Source organism: Orcinus orca, chromosome X, assembly GCF_937001465.1.
Source record: "Orcinus orca chromosome X, mOrcOrc1.1, whole genome shotgun sequence".
In the NCBI taxonomy this organism is placed as follows: domain Eukaryota; kingdom Metazoa; phylum Chordata; class Mammalia; order Artiodactyla; family Delphinidae; genus Orcinus; species Orcinus orca.
This window is the reverse complement of record NC_064580.1, coordinates 130742220-130760526: the sequence shown is the minus strand read 5'-3', so window position 1 is coordinate 130760526 and position 18307 is coordinate 130742220. Positions and strand designations below refer to the sequence as shown.

At 60.8% G+C, this 18307-nt stretch overlaps 1 protein-coding gene across 2 annotated transcripts; it reads right to left on the bottom strand.

Moving 5' to 3' along the window:
* Nucleotides 1–439: 439 nt before the first annotated feature.
* On the bottom strand, nt 440–18271 carry ABCD1 (ATP binding cassette subfamily D member 1). Of its 2 annotated transcripts, XM_004286419.4 has the most exons (10): nt 16774–18271; nt 13810–13990; nt 8794–8936; nt 8535–8703; nt 7923–8017; nt 4967–5112; nt 4378–4523; nt 2101–2185; nt 1655–1780; nt 440–1555 (listed from the first exon to the last, which is right to left on the bottom strand). In XM_004286419.4, exons 1-10 carry the CDS (start codon nt 17680–17682, stop codon nt 1348–1350), a joined length of 2208 nt encoding a protein of 735 aa, XP_004286467.1. In that variant the 5' UTR covers nt 17683–18271; the 3' UTR covers nt 440–1347. The 2 variants fall into 2 exon arrangements, 1 of the variants encoding a protein (XP_004286467.1); XR_004480306.2 differs by lacking the exon at nt 440–1555 and having other exon boundaries at nt 4378–4506.
* Nucleotides 18272–18307: the final 36 nt, after the last annotated feature.

Here is an 18307-nt window from a genome sequence, read left to right as displayed (position 1 = left end):
CTTGCTCCTGATTTACCCCTGGGCCTCGGCACAAGCGTTCCCCCTCCTAGGAGGTCTGGAAGCACTGTGTCCCCACTGCTCCTTGCCTGGCTGGCTCGGGACTCTTCCTCCTCCGTGTACCCTGCCAGCCCATTTGGCAGCTCACTGGTTTTCTCTCAGCATCTCTCTTGGAGCTCGTCACGGGTGGACTGGACCTCGGTCCTCTCCTCTCCACCCTGGCACAAGGTCGGGCTGGGTCCAGAGTCCCCTTCCGGCTCAGCCATCCTTTTCGAGAGATGTTGCTGATGCCGCCTGCCCACGGCTGTGTCTGCCGGAGGACGCGCAGGGCAGCATCTTCGCCTGGGGGTGGGATCAAGGCTCCTCCCCCCGACGCAGGCCACTGCTGCCCGTCCCGCCTCTCCCCCAAGCCCCGACGGACAAAGACGCTGGGAGGCAGGACTGCACTTTCCACAGGAGGTTTTTACTGAGGAACTGAGGGAGGTTCCCCGACCCGAAAGGCACACGGCGGCGCGGTGGCGGGGTCTCCCCCTCGGGTGGGGGCAGTCTTTGCAGAGACAGCTTCCCCACTGACCCCTCTTTGGCACTGAACTGGCAGCCCCAGCGTCTCCGCCCCCACCCACGCCCTGGCGGTTGGCAGTGTAGGCCGGTGGGGTAGCGGGCTGGCTGGCGGCCCAGGCCACCTCTCCCGCTAGCAGGGTGCTCATGTTGACGATACAGAGGGCTGCAAAGGGGAATCCAATAAATTAGCTTGAAGGAGGGAGGGCTGGGGACGGAGGCGGACAGGGACTACATTCTCGTCATTGCTCGGTAGGAAACGTTGTGCAATTCTTTCTCCCGAAGGCTCTTTGGGATGACTGGTGGGGAGAAGGGGCACAGGTGACGGGCCCTGCCTCATCGCGGGGCCCACTTGGCCGTCTTTATGGCAGTGAGGGTGTTCCGGGGGACGGGAGCCTTGGCGGGCCACTGGGATGATGGCAATAGAGAGATGGACCGTCTGTGATGTCTCCAAGGGACTGCAGAGGAGGGAATGGGGGGACTCCAGACTTAGGAGGCGCTGCGCCGCAAACACCAAGGCTCCTGGGCACAGGCTGGCGCTGTGAGCGGGGCCGCGCCTCTGGCCCCTCTCCCCTTCTACTTGCCCAGGTCCCAGTCTGGTGGGGCTGGGAAGTGGGCACGGGTTTCGCTGGCTGTCCTCTGGGAGGCCTGGGAGGACGGCAAAGCATGCAGGGTGGGCCTGCAGCGGGGCGGTGGGGGGGAAGGCTTGGTGGGCAGGCGCTCCGTTTCCTTCACGTGATCCGAGGGCTTGGTGTGGGGCGTGGGCCAAGGGCTAAGAGCCAGGGCCGTGTGTCAGGTGGCAGCGGCCTGGAGGACTCCAGGGCCTTGGCCCAGGATCTCGCAGAGCTCCTGGAGGCGCCGCTGCATCTTGGGGATGCCCGCCAGCTGCTGCTCAAGCCGCTGCTTCTCCTCGGTCAGGCTCAGGCGGGCGGCCGAGTCCAGCTTCTCGAACTTCCAGCCACCCTCCCCGTCGAACTGTAGTAGGTGTGTGTGGTACTTCCTGTCCCAGGAGAGGGAGAGGGAGGTTGTTTGGCAGCACCGCCCCCTCCCCAGCTGCAAAGCCACGGGCGCGTCGCTCGTCAGAAGTGAGGGCACCTACCACAGGGAGGGTCGGTGGGTGATGGAGAGCAGGGCAATGCCTGCATCCTTGGCCGCCTGGAAGATCTTGCCTTCCACGTCGATGCTCACGGCACTGGTACATTCATCCAGGAGGGCGTACTTGGGCCTTGGGGGTGGGGGCTGAGTGGGTGAGCCTGTGGACCCTCCAACAGCCCCAACAGCCCGGGCCGGCCCCAGCCCCCAGTGGGGGCGGGAAGCCTGATCTGCGTGCTGACCCCATGTCCTTTCGATCCCATCCCTGCTGGGCCCTGGGGGGCAGGGCAAGGCCTCCTGGTGGCGCTGCCCTCCCCGTTTAAGGGGCTCCCAGGGAGCACAGATGCCGAGCAAGCTCCTGGGAGCACTCAGGCAGCACCCTTGTCTCTGCCGCTGGCTCGGAGGACCTCCAGTGCCCGAGGGAGCCCAACCACTCAGGACAGAGTGGCTCACCTGTGGTAGAACATGCGGGCCATGCCAACTCTCTGCTTCTCGCCCCCGGACAGAACGTCCTTCCAGTCACACACGGCCTCCCAACCTGGCAGGAGACAAAGGTCGCTGTTCAGTTCAACAAGGGCCGGGCAGCACGGGCAGAGGGCCCGGGCCCAGGCGCAGTGGCTGTGGTGGGAGGGGCCGGGCCACCAACAATAGCGGAACACAGCAGCGCACGTGACTCGGAGAAAGGCTGTCCGCTGGGGACGTGTGCTCTGGGTACCTGTCCGTCTGTGGGGACACCGGAATGGTTCAAAAGAGTTGGGAGCAGAATTACATCCCCTCCAAGAAAAGACACATGGGAGTCCTCACACGCAGGACATGAGAATGCCACTGCATTTGGAGACAGGGTCTTTACAGAGGTGATCGAGTTAAAGTGAGGTCACAGGGGTGGGTCCTCATCCGATGGGACTGGTGTCCTTATAAAAAGGGGACATTTGGAGACGCAGACACGCACAGAGGAGTGACGGCGTGAAGACACAAGGAGCAGACGGCAACTACAAGCCCAGGAGAGAGGCCTGGAACAGACCCTCCCTCACGGTCCCCAGAAGGAACTGCCCCTGCCCACAGCCCTGGATCTTGGCCTCCCGGCCTGCACAACTGGGAGACGACACGTCTCTGTCGTTTGCCCCACCCAGCCTGTGGCGCCAGCGAACTCACACAGGACCTAACGGGGTGCTAATGGGGTGCCAGTGGGCATCAAACAGTCATGGCAGAGCCCCAAGGATGGCTGCGATGGGCTCTCCAGAAGGCTTCTCACCCACAAGCGCCAGGCCTGTGCATCTCAGGAGGCGAGTGGGCGATTCATCAGAAATGCCTCCTCGCCTGCTCCCTCCACTGCCTTTCCAGAAAACTAGAGGTTTTGGCAGGGCACGTGGCCACACACAAAAGAGACAAAATCCCCCAGCTTGCTTTGATGAGAGGTTTAACCACAGGACTGAATTCTGGCCAATGGGGTATAAGTGTGTTAACACACGTGGCAGCTTCTGGAACTTTCTTTAAAGGAACTTTCTTTAAATCCCTCTATGATTTGCACCCCAACCCCGCCCCTGCCCCTTTCTCCATCCTATGGCCTGGGATACGATGTGATGCCGCAGCAGCCACCTTGGACCGTGAGGTGACCTTGGGAAAGGAAGCCACATATAGCAGAGTGACCTGGGCGCCTTTGTGGAGTGGGGCTCGGCCTCAGGGGCCCCAGGCACTCAGGGGTGTGTGCAGCCCAGGAGGAGGGGTACACTCCCAGGGCGAGCGAAAGAGGCCCGACCAGGCCAGGGGGAAGCTGGGGATGAAGCTTTGCAGGGACCGTGGCGACCAGGGCAGGCCCGGGAGGAACAGCCCCACTGAATCCACTGCCTGTGGCCCCCTTTCTGCCCAGGTGACGACACCTGGGAGGGACTCTCACGAGTCACCCGCCATGTCCTGCAGAGCCCCCATGGGTCCTGAAAGGCGCTCTTTCATTTACTGCCGGCACTGAGGTTGAGACTGGTACCTGGCCCCTTCTACAGGTGGAAAGCATCTCAAGAGGTCAGGTTTTGCTCAAGGTCAAGCTGCCCCTTGGTAGCCTAGGCAGGGCTCGGACCTCTGCCACTCAGCTTTCAGTATAAAAATCCAAACTCTGGCAGCTGGGCCGCACTCTCCTCTTCCGCCCCTCTGGGCACGATGGGCAATTAAAGACCAAGCTGAGAAGTCCCCAGGCGATGCGTTCTCTGGCCATCGGCCTGTCCCTCCCTCCTGCGGTCTCTTCCCAGGAGACACACCTCCCAGGCTCGAGCCAGACACGTGGGTGGGCAGGCGTCCCCTCCACCTCTGCTCCGCACGCTCCAGGCTGCCCTGCCCACACCCGTGCTCTGCCCTCTCGCTGAAATGCATAACTGACCTGTTCCTTCCCTGCCTGGCCCAAGAGGCCCTGCCTGCCACAGAGCCCAGAGCCTGGAGAGGGTGCCCCGTCGGATGGCCCCCGCCAGGCCTGGCTCCCTTCCCGAGTGCAGTGCACTCGGGCGGTCTGGGGCCACGCGCTTCCTGTCGGTCCTCCCCGGGGAGGGGGGGCTCCCCAGGCCACGTAGCACTTCGGACTCGCGAACGTTGGCTGGGGCAGTCCCTCGGGGACTATCCCTCGGGGGCCAGGAGGGAGGCACGGGCAGGGGCAGCAGCAGGTTCCCCAGCTGAGTCTTGGGACAAAGGACGATCGATCGACGGCGTCCCGTATGGCACTGATGAGTGGGATGCCCCTTCCCCTACCTCCTTCCCGCTGCAGGATGTGGTGCAGGTGCACGATGTCCAGAATGGCTTCCAGGTGCTGCTCTGAAAAGCCCTTCCTTCGCATGTCCTCCACAGAGTCTGGGTAGATCACTTGGTCGCGCAAGGAGCCTACAGACATGTAGGGTCTGCGGGAGAGCCACGTGTCCGCCGAGGGAAGGGCGGCCCGGCTTCCCTGCCGATGCCCTGCTCCCGAGCAGGCTCCGCATGGGCCCTGCCTGCCCGAGGGGGGCTGACCGGAAGGCCGCAGACACTGCCGCACAGCGTGCCGCGCCCACCCACTCACACACGCACGCACACTCAGGTTGCACACACGCATCACGGCACACATGCAGGTACTCGCCCACACGCACTCACGCATGCACACGCACCCCCAGCTGTGAAGCTGTTGGGCGGGCGGGGCGGGGTGGCAGCACCTTGCCGTCCTCTGCCCAGGCCTCAGGCCCTGCCATCTCCGGGACGTCAGGTTCCGCAGGTCAGAAGGGGTGGGGGCGGACCTGGGGACCCTGGCTCTCTCCCTCTTCCCCCACCCCCGCCCAGCCGCCGGTGGCCCCAGCACCCCACCGCTCACCTCTGGGGGACGTAGAACATGCGCTGGGGTGGGGGCTTGTAGAGCACGCCACCATAGGTGGGCCAGAGACCGCCCAGGATACGGAACAGAGAGCTCTTGCCGCAGCCGTTGGGGCCCGTGATGAGCAGGTGCATGCCCTCTTCCACCTGTAGAGGCAGCAGCCGTGGAAGCCGGCCCGGGCCTCCCTCCCCTTACCCACGGCCTGCCTGACAGCCTCGGAGAGGCCCCCGCACCCAGCACATGCCATCCTCCATCTCTTGGTGAGGAATGGCAGGGCCCCGAGGGTGAGCTCTGGTATCCGGAGCCCTAACCGGCTGCCTGTTTCAGGCACTGCCTTGTCCCCAGAGAGCAGGGGGCCAGCAGGAGGAGGGCCTGTTCTGCCACAGTCCAGCAAACGGGTACGCGCCCCAGAAGGTCAATGGCAGCTGCAGCCCGCTTCACCTGGAAGCCAAGCGTCAAGCGCCTGAGGCCCGCCATGAGCCGATTACATCATGTCCACTGGTGTTCTGGAAACACCTGCTATAGGAAAAAGGCCGCCCGAGCAGGTGGGGAGCATGCAGATGGCAGGGAGCCCGCCATCCTCGGGGTGGGGGAGAGCATGAGGCACGGAGTCAAGGCACGCGGGGTACAGCTTCCGCTGCCCCCCGCCATGTGTGACATCACAGCAACACTAAGGGCCTTCCAGCCAGTGCAGTCCTCGCGAGATCCCAGAGTGTGGCGGATACGCACATCCATCTGGTTTATCTCGGTCAGTGCCATGGGTTGAGCCGTGTCCCCTCAAAGAGTCCTGTGTTCGAGTCCTAACTCCCAGGACCTCAGAATGTGGTCTTACTTGGAAATAGAGTCTTTGCGGATATAATGAAATTTAGATAAGGAGTGAGGTGGGCCCCTAATCCAGTGTGACCTGGTGTCCTTATAAACAGGAGACATTTGGACACAGAGACACGTGCACAGGGAGAGTGCCATGTGAAGATGGAGGCAGGGGCTTCCCAGGTGGTGCAGTGGTTAAGAGTCCGCCTGCCAATGAAGGGAACAGGGTTTCGAGCCCTGGTCGGGGAAGATGCCACATGCCGCGGAGCAACTAAGCCCGTGCGCCACAACTACTGAGCCCAAGTACCGTAACTGCTGAGCCCGCACGCCTAGCGTTGGTGCTCCACAACAAGAGAAGCCACCGCAATGAGAAGCCCACGCACGGCAACGAAGAGTAGCCCCCGCTCGCAGCAACTAGAGAAAAGCCCACGCGCAGCAACAAAGACCCAACGCGGCCCAGAAAAAAAAAAAAAGATGAAGGCAAAACACCAGAAGCCGGGAGAGGCCTAGACACCCTGATGTGAACTTCTGTTGGCTGAGCCCCTCGTTTGCTGTTCCTCCTTCGTTAGACTGTAAACTCCCCCGGGCAGGGCCCAGGCCTACCTCCGTGCAAATGTGGGAGGGCTGGTCGGTCAGGGCCCGGCTCCTCTGTGTGTCTGGCTCCGGGGGAGCTGCGTGGCCCCAGCCAGCTCCACGGCTGCCTCCCTTGTCTCCTTCCGTGCATCTCTCTGACCGCCCCCAACATCTCCCAGCCCCGGAGCCCAGCTCCACCAGCGGCTCTGCCAGGACAGAGCTCTTGCTCAGCCCCTGGTCACCCGTTCCTCGCCTGACCTTGCTCCCTAACCAGCCACGCCCCTGCTCACCATGGCCTCTGAGCTTTGCCCAGCTGGGCTTCCACTGGGCCTGCCTGGAAGCCATTCACCCTGCAGGAACCGGCCGTCAGTGGCAGCCCCACACCCCAAGGGTGACTACTGCCCGGGGTGACGGGGATCACACCACTGGCCTGCGTCCAGCCTCCAGCTGGCTCTCAGGCCCCCTCTCAGCAGATCAAGGAAAGGTGCTCTAGGCACTGGCCCTTCCTGCCTATTCCCTGCCTGGCCGTGGCTTCCGCTGCCCTGGCTCCTCAGCGGGGCACGCGTGGCCCCTGCAGGACCTGGGCCCGAAGCCCCTGGCTCCTCGTCCCTGCCCTGGGTGAGGCTTCATGTGACCTCTACTCCCCCAGGGATGCAGACCTCTACTCTGCCTTTCCTGTGGCCCTCGCTGCACCCGGGACAGCCATCTAACCATGGATCTTTTCTCTTTTTTATTAAAGTTTAATTTGGCCACACTGGGCAGCATGTGGGATCTTAGTTCCCTGACCAGGGATCAAACCTGCACCCTTTGGCAGTGAAAGCGTGGAGTCTTAACCGCTGGACCACCAGGGAAGTCCCAAATCCGGGACCTCTGTAACGCTTTGGGTTCCCCTGATTTACCTGGGGTTTACAGTGTCCAGCCTGGAGCTCAGGGAACATTAGTTGAATGAATGAATGAATGAATGAATGACTACTGCACCCAGGACTCCCCTTCACTCTATCACTCCCTGACCCTGTCCAAAGCTCCGGCTGGGGACACAGGTCACTGGTGGATGTCTGCCCCCAGGGCATCCTCTCCACAGACAGCTTGCGTAATGGCTGAGAGCCCTCCCAGTGGGCCAGGCTGCACCCGGCACACACCCGCCCTGGGGGCCTCTCACAGCAAATCTGTGGGACCTCAAGCCCGGGTCAGTGGAAGAGAATCTCTTTCATCACAGCTGGAATTGGACCAGAGTCCCCAAGTCCTGGGCTACTCAGGGATAGGGGCGGGCGTGGGGTGCTGCCAATGATAGGGCCAGGAACCTTTGGGTGACTCCAGCCCAGCCCTCTTAATCAGCTCTGACTCCACTGCCCCAGAACTAACCGTCAGTCAGAGACACGCTGGTCTTTCACCTTGAGCTTAGCCTGCCTGCCACATAGACCTGGGGTCAATGGCTACTGGCAGTGCGGGCAGGCTGGCCAGGCTGGATGCTGAGGGCTGAGGTGGGTGCAGAAGGCCAGGCCCCGGGCCCCAGAGCTGGGCTCGGCCCTGCCCGTGCTGCCAGGTTGGGGCTCCCCTCCGCCCTTCGACCTACCCTGATGTTGAGGCTGGCCACCACTACCTCCCCCGTGGGCGTGACGATGGGGATGTTCTCACACACGATCCCCTGCTCCACATCCACCACTTGGCCTGGAGAGAGAACGTGAGGAAGGGAGAGAGGGAGCAGAGCTCTCCTGCCACCTGCCGCTGGGCGCCATGGACCCCCACCCGTGACGGCACGCCACTGTGTGGCCCAGGGGCCCTTGGGAATACAGTGCGGCTGCCCACCAGCTGACTACAGCCCCCTTGCTGTGCTCTGGGCGGCGGAGGGGCAAAGCCGGTTCCCTGGCCTCTGGAGCCCAAGCGTGGCGTCCGCCCCTGCAGCCCCTCAACGCCACACCACCTGAAAGGCGGCTGCGACGCCTGGGGCCTCTTCCCCAGCGCCCCAGCCCCTACTGGAGCTGCGCCCCCCTCTCTCGCAAAGGGAAACCCTGACCGGGGCACCTGGAAGCGACTGGGCACGTGAGCACGGTGGCCAGCGGTGGCCGCTCTGAGAGGGAGGGCTGTGGGGGCCGCAACGTGCCCAGGAAGCCCTCCGTGGGGCGCTGGGCAGCCTGCTGTGGGAGGGCCGGGACCAGGGCGGCCTCTTTGGGGAGGGCTCCCTTACCTCGGATCTGCAGGGACCCCTCCACACGGACACCAGACCTCACCACGGCCCCGGACCCTGCCTGAGTGTCCTCTGGCTCCCCGGGCCTCTTGAAACGGCAGTGCTGGACGTCTTCAAATACCTGGAACATTTCGTGGACCCGGGCTGTGTAGCCAGCCAACTCTGTCACCTGCAGGGAGGGCGACCGTGGCTCAGCCCCTGCCAGTGGGGGCGGAGAGGGAGGGGAGATGGTAGGGGCGGGGGCTGGGCGGGGGGTTACCTCCTTGTAGGACACCATGACCCGCTCGATGGCGTCCGCGGCAGCTGTGAGGAGGTTGCGGGCGATAGTGAAAGCTTCCGTGCGCTCGCTCACCAGCTCCTCCTCCCTCGCCTCCAGGGCCGCCTTCTTCGCCACCTCCGAGTCTGCGGAGCACAGTGGGGTGGGGAGTGGCGAGGACAGTGGAAAATCATAACTGACCCACTGGGGGAGAGAGCAAGTCGGTCCAGCCAATGGTGCTCGGACAACCGGGCATCCACATGCAGAAGAAGGACCCCTACCGCACACCACACACAGAAACTCACTCAGAGTGCAGCACCGCAGCGGCCTGCACGGAAGAGCTAAGACCACACAACTCTTCGAAGAAAGCAGGGGTAAACCTTCGTGCCCTGGGATTAGGTGTGGCTCCTTAAATACGACACCAGAGAGCACAAGTGACAAAAGCAAAACAGGTAAGGGAGCTTCGACAAAAGTAAAAAGTTTGGGGCACCAAAGTAAGTCATCCAGAAGGTGAAAACACAACCTACAGACTGGAAGAAAATATCTGCAGATCATATATCTGCTAAGGGCCCAGGTCCCAGGTCCCAGAATACATAAAGAACTTTTTCAATTCAACAATAAAGAGACAAACGACTCAATTAATCAATGCGCAAAGGACCTGAATAAACATTTCCTCTGCAAGATATACAAATGGCCAAGAAGCGTACGAAAAGATGCTTATTGGTCACCAGCGAAATACAAAATCAAAACTGCAATGAGACACCACTTCACACTCACCAGGATGTGGCTACAGCTGAAAAGACAGTAAAAGTGCTGGTGAGGAGACACCGCTGGTGGCGATGAACGATGCGCAGCTGCTGCGGAAGACAAGTTTGGCAGTTCGTCCAAATGTTAAACAGAGAGTTACCAAATGACCCAGCAATTCCACTCCTAGGTGTACATATATCCAAGAGTGAAGACGGAGGTCCACACAAAAAATGATAAATGAGTATGTGTAGCAGTTATTCCTAAGAGCCGAAAGATGGAAACAACCCAAACGTCTACCGATGGATGAGTGGATAAACACGACGTGGAAGCTATGTACACACAATGGAACGTTATCCAGCCATAAGAAGGAATAAAGTACTGATTAATCCTAAAGCGTGGATGAAACGTAAAAACATGATGCTAAGTAAAAGAAGCCAGATACACAAGGCCACATATTGTGTGATTCCATTTATGTGAACTGTCCGGAAGACGCAAACCCATAGCAACAGGCAGATTAGTGGTCGCTGGGGGCTGCCAGGTGGGGTGGGAAGTGACCACTAGTGGGTCTGGGCTTTCTTGCTGGGGTGGTGACAATGTTCTAGACTTAGATAGTGGTGATGGTTGCACAACTTTGTGACTACATCAAAAACCACTGAATTGTACCCATTAAAAAGGCCGAATTGTATGGTACGTTAATTATGTCTCAGTAACGCAGATGTTGTGTCCTGTACTACAACGGCAGCCCCTCCCGAGCCTCTCAAACAGGAATATCCCCTTTCAGACCTCCGGTCTACCCCGTGTCGCCCTCATCTCTCCCCTTGCTGCCGTATTCTGTGGCCGTCCTCAATGCTACTATTTCTCCCTGAGAGCCTGCTCCTGTCTTGACTTGCTTTGTTCCTTTCTGTCTCAGTTGAGACCCCGTGGTCACTCACTTCAACCCTTTCTTGTCAATGGTCTTGACTCCCTTGACCGTTGGACCCCCTAGAGGGGCAAGGTTTTTACACAAGGAATGTTCTGGAAATGGTGATGGGGAGCAAGGGGGAGGCCAACTCTGAGGGCTAACTCTATCCAGGGGCATAAATGGATCTGAGGTTGGAGCCTCAAGGATGTGATGGTGGGGGTGGGCTGGGAAGGGCCAGGGAGTCAGGTCAGGGCAGGTGCAGTGTGGGGTGGATAGGGCCAGACAGCTGGCTAGAGCACCAGGAGTCCAGGGAACTGGGCGGGGGAGGGCAGTGGTGATTCTGACAGTCTAAGGTCCCTAGGCAGGGGGGACACAAACCCTCCTCCCCGGACATCCTGAGAGCTGGAAAGGGACTGCGCACAAAGGGAAAGGGTCTGCGCGGGGGCCCTGGCAACAGTGGGCCCCTCCCTGGAGACAGCATAACCCTCTGCAGCTTTCCTCGGAGCCTTGGGGGCTAAGATGAGTACCCCAGAGCCAGACACCTGACAGCTCTTCCCGGCCAGGCCGCCATGCCGGCAGGCCAGAAAGGCAAAGGTATCTTTCCCTGTGGATAATCGCTGGCCTCCTCACCCGGTTCCCAGCGCTCTCAGTCTCCAGTTACTGGGGACACAGCAGGGACAAAACAGACAAACCTCTGGCCTCCTTGAGTTTAAAGTGGCAGAGCCTCTATAAGGCAGCCGCAGACGTGGAGTAGACGGCTGTTCAGCACTTTGAAGAGCAGCGAGGCAGGGGAGGGGGAGAGAAAGGCGGGGCGGTGGGCTCACCTAGAGGGTGCCTGTGAGCAAAGCTCCCATAGAGGGAGGGAGGGGCCACGGGGTGGCAGAGGAAAGAGCATTCCTGGCAGAGCCAGGAGGAGCAAAGGGCCTGAGGCGGAAGCAGGCCAGTGAGACAAGCGGAGTGAGCCAGGGGGATGGGAGCGGTCCACGTGTTCACAGGTGACTGGCTATAAGGGCCATGAGGGTGGGGACAGAGCCCGACACAGCAGAGGCGCCAAAAAGTCCTAGGCCTTCAGAGGAGGGAGAGGCCTCGGGGACTAGACAGGCTGAGCTGTGCCCTGTGCCAGCTTCAGAGGGAAGCGGCCACAGGCACTTCCTCACAGAAACCACGGCTGGGTTTCCTCCTGGGTCCGTTCCCATGCTCCTGGCCTAAATCAAAGCCACCCTTAGTGTAGGTCCATTGGTGGAAGCAACTACCCCCTCAATTAGATCTTTCCTCTTGGGGGTCACCCAGAGAGGGACAGACAGCTGAGGGTACGGAAGCCCCAAGGGAGAGACACCAATAGGGAGAGAATCAGAGAGACTTCTGGTTCTGAGACACGCACTTCAGGCTCTCCCTCTTTACATAGATCTGAAAACCCTCTTACTACCAAACTGCATAAAATGCAACACCTTTTAAATCAGAGCTGTGCTTGCAGGAAAGCAAGGGAAATTCCCAGGAGTGAGAAGAGAAGCCAGTAGCCAGGTGCTCCTGTGACATCCCCAGAGATGGAGAAGATAGGGCTCTAGGTGCAAGGACCAAAAGGTCTCCTCTAAGAATTTGTAATTATGTGTCTGGGCTGCAAATTAATATCACCTGCAAGTGCGGGGACCCCTCCTCCCCCAAGCAGAGAAGTTAACATGAAAGTGGCCTCCAACTGGTTCATTACTGGGCAGCCGCTTGGCTAAAACTAAAGCAAATGTGCGCAGGGGAATCCTACCCTCTAGTTAGGCTGCAGAACCCACAACGACCACGAGCAAAGAAGACCGGCAGACGGAAGATGAAGCTGGCTTAGACCCCCAAGAATTCAGACAACCGAATAGCTGCTCAGAAACCATGGAACGAGCATGATTAATATGGCCGCCGGCAGAACTTTACAGAAATAGCCATTGAAATAAAAAACAATTCAAATTAGGGACTTCCCTGGCAGTTCAGTAGTTAAGGCTCTGTGCTTCCAATGCAGGGGGCACGGGTTCGATCCCTGGTTGGGGAGCTAAGATCCCTCATGCCGCGCAGTGTGGCCAAAAAAAAAGAAAATTCAAATTAGATGCAGCCGAAGAGAAAACTAGCAAATGTGTGAGCAGGAAAATCTGAGGAAAACTCCCAGAATTCAGCATAGACAGTGCTAGATGGGGAAAAGTGAAGAGAGACGGACAGTCACAAAGGAGTGAGAAGCCCAACACATCGTGAGAGTTCCAGAAGGAAAGAGTAAAAAGAATGAGAGAGGCAATATTTGAAAAGGTAACAGCTGAGAACTTTCCAGAACGATGGAACAATCTGAGTATTCAACGGCCATACAACAAGTCTCAAGCAGAATAGACAGAAACACACAGGCAAACGCTTCCTAAAGAGACTGCAGAAAAAGAGAAAAGTCTAACCAGGGAGACCACGCAGGCTGCTGAGAGCAGTTAAGCTGGTAACAGATTTTCCAACGGAGGCAACGGGATGTTGTCAATGGGCTGAGAGAAACCGACCGTCCGTCTCAACTCCCTCACCCAACTGAACTTCAGTTCGGGGGTAGGGGGAGGATAAAATAAAGACATTTTCAGACAAGAAAATCATCTCGAAGCTCCATGATGAAAGCATCACAGTAAGGACTTCTGAAGGACGGCTGTCTGAAGGAGGGTCACTGGGCCGCGGGGAAGGGCTGGGAAGCTAAGAAAGCAGAAACTCACAGGTGAATCTGAACACGCACCAACCGGATAAAGCAACGGCAAACCCGTTGCTGGGGACATCAGCACGTCAGGCGGGCTGGCCCTCCAGCCCATGTGTTCTAAGTAAGGGCCCAGAGGAGGAGGAGCTACTGATTAACCCAGACTGTTCTCAAGTGAGCACGTTAACCTTCGAAGGGCAACCATGAAAAGACTGCAAACAGAATGAATTCCTTGCAAACCAGTAGAGGAACAAAATGCGAATCCTTCCCAGTCCCCCCAAGGCCTTGGGGAAGGGGGCTCTGCCCTCGACAACCTGCAAGAGCTATTGTAGGCGTGGGTGGGAAAGCCAAAGCCCAAGCCAGGAAGGGGCTCCCTCGACGTACTTCCCCACCCTCCCACTTCCAAGATGAGCCGAGGGCAGGGCCAGATGCGCAAGGGTGCACGCGCCTGGTGAAGGCTGTTCCTGACTTGCAGTCCCTGGGCCTGGCCAAGTGGGACCAAGAAGCATGAGATGCTGTAAAGGGGAGCCGCACACAGGGTGGCAGGCAGCGAGGAGCTCCGGGAGAGTGTGACCTGCCGGGTGCCCCCCGACCCCAGAAGTAGAAAAGTCAGGTGGGCCGGCTGAGCACTGGGGCCCCCCAAGCCTAGCCCAGCGGTGCAGGAGGACAGGCCCCCACTCACCTGACTCCGCGTGTCCGGTGGCGGTGATGATGGGGACTGCCACCATGAGCAGTCCCGAGGCGCTCCACACGTACTTCATGAGGAACTGCTCCAGCATGACGTACCACAGGCGTTCCAGCAGAATGAGGTTGATCTGCGAAGCCAGGTCCTGGTAGGAGTGCTGCAGCAGGGCCAGCTCCACCTGCAGGGATCGGGCACCGGAGACCCAGAGGCCTGGCGGTCAGTCCCACAGGGGGGACAGCGAGAGTCCCCAAGTGTCGCTCACACAGGCCATGCTGTATGATGAGCACGACAAGGCTGAGAGCCGGGGGTTAGGACCGGGCCACGTTTACAGGGGACAGGTCTCAAACTTGGGGGAGGTATGGGATCGACATCACAGCATTGGGGTACAGCGGCAGTGAAGGGGCTCACCCCCCCACCTCCCGAGGCCCATGCTCATCTCCTTTCCGTTACCTCTTCAGTTGGAGTGCTCACCACACCCCTCTTTGCCCTGGACAGCTTCTCGACATGGGCTGAGGGCAGCCACCTTGCCTGTTTCTTTGGGCAACTACTGGGGGGCTACCCTGAACTAAGCGAAGGACAGCACAGGAAAGCAAAAGGCGGTTGTTGGTTTTGAAGAACTTGGTTCAATAACCTCTACCTGCTTAGGTCCCACCTCCCTCTACTTTCCCACAGTTCCTCTGGGTGACACACTTGCACTGCATTCTCCCACCAGAACCTGCAGGGCACACTCCCAAGCCAGCTCGTGCAGGCATCGCCCTCAGTGGACAGCCCCATGCCCAAGCCAGCTGAGGACTCTGGCCCACCCGCTCAGCAGAGAGTGGGCCTCCCCTGCCCTCCCCCTCCTGCACTGGCCACTACCTGCCATCTCAGGAGAGGGACCTATGCAGGGCCTGGAGAAGAGAGAGGAGGAGAGGGAGTGGGAGAGAAAGAGGCTCCCTGTGACAGCAGCAGGTAGACGGGCGGGGGGCTGGAGTGGTCAGGAAGCAGTCACAGCAAGGTGGCCACTGGGGCATAGATTTCTTGTGGGGGGGGGGCACATGCCCGAGCCCCGCCTTCCCACCCCTGACCGACAACAGCTGCCCAGCCTGGAACCGTTTCCTCCGCCAAGTGGTTTCACAGCTGACTCTCCATTTGATTCTCACCACGTCCCACTGTGTGTGTATTCTCATGTCCATTGCAGCCCAGATAGGCAAAGTGACCTGCCCCAGCTCACCCAGCCTGGAGGTAGCAAGAGGTATGGAATTTGGATCACATTGGCTGAGCCATTAGGAGGACCAAATTCTTGTAAATGATGCTTCATGCTTCCACTTATGAAGAAAGGTCTACCTAGGCACAAGCCAATAAGAGGTTGTGTGTTTGTATGTGCGTGTCTAAATAAGCCTCCTCGAGATCCCAGCAACAGCAGAATACCCTGCTGTCTGCCCTCCAGCCAGTCACCTCCGCCCTAGCCTGTTGATCTGAGCCTGGGCATGGGGACGTCTGCCTATGGGACTGGGGTGAGCCACCTGCCTATACAGTAAGGGCAATCAACCCACCCGTGAAGGCCCATCACTCCACACTGCTTTCAGACCTTTGGCTGAGGCCCTAACAGACAGGCTGTGGACGCTCACAAGGTCCCTCCCGCCCTGGCCCGTGAATCCTCCCGGTGAGCATGCGATTTGCTGAGGCTAGCCCAGAGGAAGTCCTTCAAGGAGCCAGTGATCTCTCTTCTACCCCCCACCAACCAGGTCTGCAGCACCGCTCAGTGGCTTTGCCTCAAGCCCATCTCCTGTTCCTGAAATGAGCACCCGGGCAATCCAGGCTCGTGCTGGGAGCTGGCAGGAGCTGACAATGTAGCTACGGGGAACGTGCCAAGTGCCTCACCCAAGGCCACGGCTGCCTGCCAAGGCCCTGCGGCCCAGAGGACAGGAGAGGAGAGGGGGTTGCAGCTGCAGACCAGGCACTTTTTCTCCAATCTGGAGCCCAGCCCATGCCCGGGATGCCCCCTATCTGCTCGGGAATAAACCCTTTTTAAAAATCAGAGACAAGCCTGCCTATCTGCCTGATGTGATGCGCAGCCAGTGAGACAAGGTCTGGGGCACAAGGCCACCTGACCCGGGGACGACACATGGGCCTTCACGAGATGGATGCCATTGTGCCCCTCCCCCGAGAAACACTGGGAACTGAAACCAGAGTTGCAGAGAGCCTAGCCAGAGGCAGCCGCAACCCCAGGCGTGAGGAAGGGGAGGGGCCGAGGCGAGATAAAGGGAGCATTGGCCTGGAGTAACCTTTCCTAGGCTGGCCGTAGCTGGCCCGGCCCCCCCTGACCCGGCCTGCCGGGAAGCTGCACGACTGGGACCCAGGCGGAAGGGCGGCCACGCTGGGGGCAGGGTGGCCGCCGGGCAGGCAGGAAGTGCGTCCTGCCGCAGTGGCGGCCTGGGCCCAGCATCCTGGGCCGGGGCCTCGGAGAGGCGGCCAAGCCCACAGCCAGGCGGGCCTTCGGGCTCCAGATGGGGGAAGCCTTGACCTGGAGCGCTGAGCTCCACCACCGCTGCGGCCGGCACGCTGCGCGCTGCTCGTTAACCTCCGCTTGGGCTGAGTCATGCCCATACTGCCCGCCTGCCCAGCCGGCCAGCTGGGCCAGAGGCCAGCCTTCAAAGGGTCTGGGGGCCCAGGCATAAGGCCACGTCCCCAGATGGCAGGAGCCTCCTCTCTGTTGGCTAGAAGAATGGGGCAACCAGGGAACTCTAGCCTCAAATCGCTAGGGTCCACAGCCCTAAGGCCAAGACAAGTGAGGCGGAGAAGAAGCAGAAGTGGCCCAGGGCAGTCCCCACCCAGCCTTCCTGCCTCTTCATTACTGTGCCATCTGAGCTGCCCAAGGCCCTGGTTGGCCCACACCTCTGGCATCAGCCATAGGCAGCCCTGGCTCTCCGGCCCCTGAGCCCCCAGCTACACGCTTTCCGGTGCCCCAAGCTGCCCCACCTCGTGGCCCCCATAGAAGGCAATCTCCTCCGAGTTGGCCACCACCCGGGAGTGCATGTAGCGCAACTCCCCCTTCCGCCGCGCCTCCTCTGCCACCAGCTCCCCGAACTTGGGCGAGAAGGCTTGCAGCACGTTGGCCGTGAGGAACACCACAAGGCCAGCGATGGCCGACGGCCAGGCTGTGCCGGCCCCGCGGGAGCGGGCCACTCGAACCAGGGTATAGGTGGTCACAGCCACGTCCAGGAGCGGCTTGGTCAGGTTGGAGTAGAGGTGGGCCACGGAGGCGGCAAAGGCCACCACATCCTCCGTCAGGGACTGGTCCGGGTTGCGGAGCCGCCCGTCCATGTTGCTGACCCGGTAGTAGGTCTGCTGGGAGAAGTAGAGGCTGTAGGCGTGGGCCACCAGCCGGCTGCGGAACGCCAGGGCCAGTCGGCCCTCTAGGTAGCGGATGGCACTGTTGACGAAGGTGGCGGGGAGCGCGATGAGGAGCCACTGCAGGAGCTGCCAGCCGAAGGCCCGGGGGTCCTTGCGCACGATGCAGCGGGCCAGCCGGCCGTCCAGGCGGGCCACATACACCGACAGGAAAGTCCGGCTCACCAGGGCGGCTGAGTGCAGCGCCAGCAGCCCCGTCTCCCGGCACAGGATCCTGGGGAAGAGCAGCCGCAGGAGCCACAGGAGTCGCTGGAAGAACACCCGGTTGACACCGGCCTTGGCCGCTGCGCCCACCGTGGCCCCGGAAGCTTCCTGCGCGGACTCCCCAGCCGGCGTCTGAGGGCCCCTGGCCGGAGCCAGGCACTGCCGCACCAGGGGGTAGATTTTGTGGGCTCCATAGGCCGTGAGGGCCAGGACCACAGCTGTGCGCTTCAGCGTGGTCACCCGCGAGGGCCGGGGGGTCGAGAGCACCGTCATGTCACCTGGGCTGGACTCACGGGTCTGGGACTGGTGCCTGAGGCAGCAGAGGAGGCAGGTGGCTGGAAGGGTGGAGGCTCTGACCCCAGGCTCGTTGTCTAGGCAACTGGAAACCTCGCAGTGGTCCCAGATACTGTCGCTTTAGGCCACCCGGGTGGTGCTGGGCCCCCTGGTGCGGTGGGCTCAGGGGCCTCCAGGGTCGCGGCCTCTTCAGGCAGCCGAGGTGGAGGAACTTGTCAGTCCCCTGGCCCCTGGGGTCAGAGCCTCCAGAGGTCTCGGGCAGAGAGGGCGTCTTTTCCTCTCCACCTCCTCCTCCCCCGGGGCACCGGGCGCGTCCGTCCGCTCCGCAGCCTGGCTGAAGCGACTGTGACTCCGCCACCCGCCGGGAATCCCCACCTACCCACCCACTCTTCCCCAGGGGGAACTCGGGGGAAGGGGAGGAGGCGGAGGAGGGGTGGGAGGCGGAGCCAGGGCGCGGGGCGCCCCACCCCGTTCTCGCCCCACGGTTGGGCCCCGCCCCCTCCCCGGACCACAGAGACGTGGGAGGACCGCGCGGGCTAGAGAAGCTGCACCTCGCCTTCCCGCCAAGGCCTCGCCCCGACTCCCCGCGCGCCCGAGGCGCAGC

Excerpts from the sequence above, each read along its gene's own strand:
- ABCD1 (XM_004286419.4), bottom strand. The coding sequence starts at position 17,682 with ATGACGGTGCTCTCGACCCCCCGGCCCTCGCGGGTGACCACGCTGAAG. Across the intron at positions 13,991-16,773 it reads CCTTCTATGGGGGCCACGAG|GTGGAGCTGGCCCTGCTGCA; the intron begins GTGGGGCAGCTT and ends CGATCCCTGCAG. Across the intron at positions 1,781-2,100 it reads GCCCGCATGTTCTACCACAG|GCCCAAGTACGCCCTCCTGG; the intron begins GTGAGCCACTCT and ends CCCACCCCCAAG.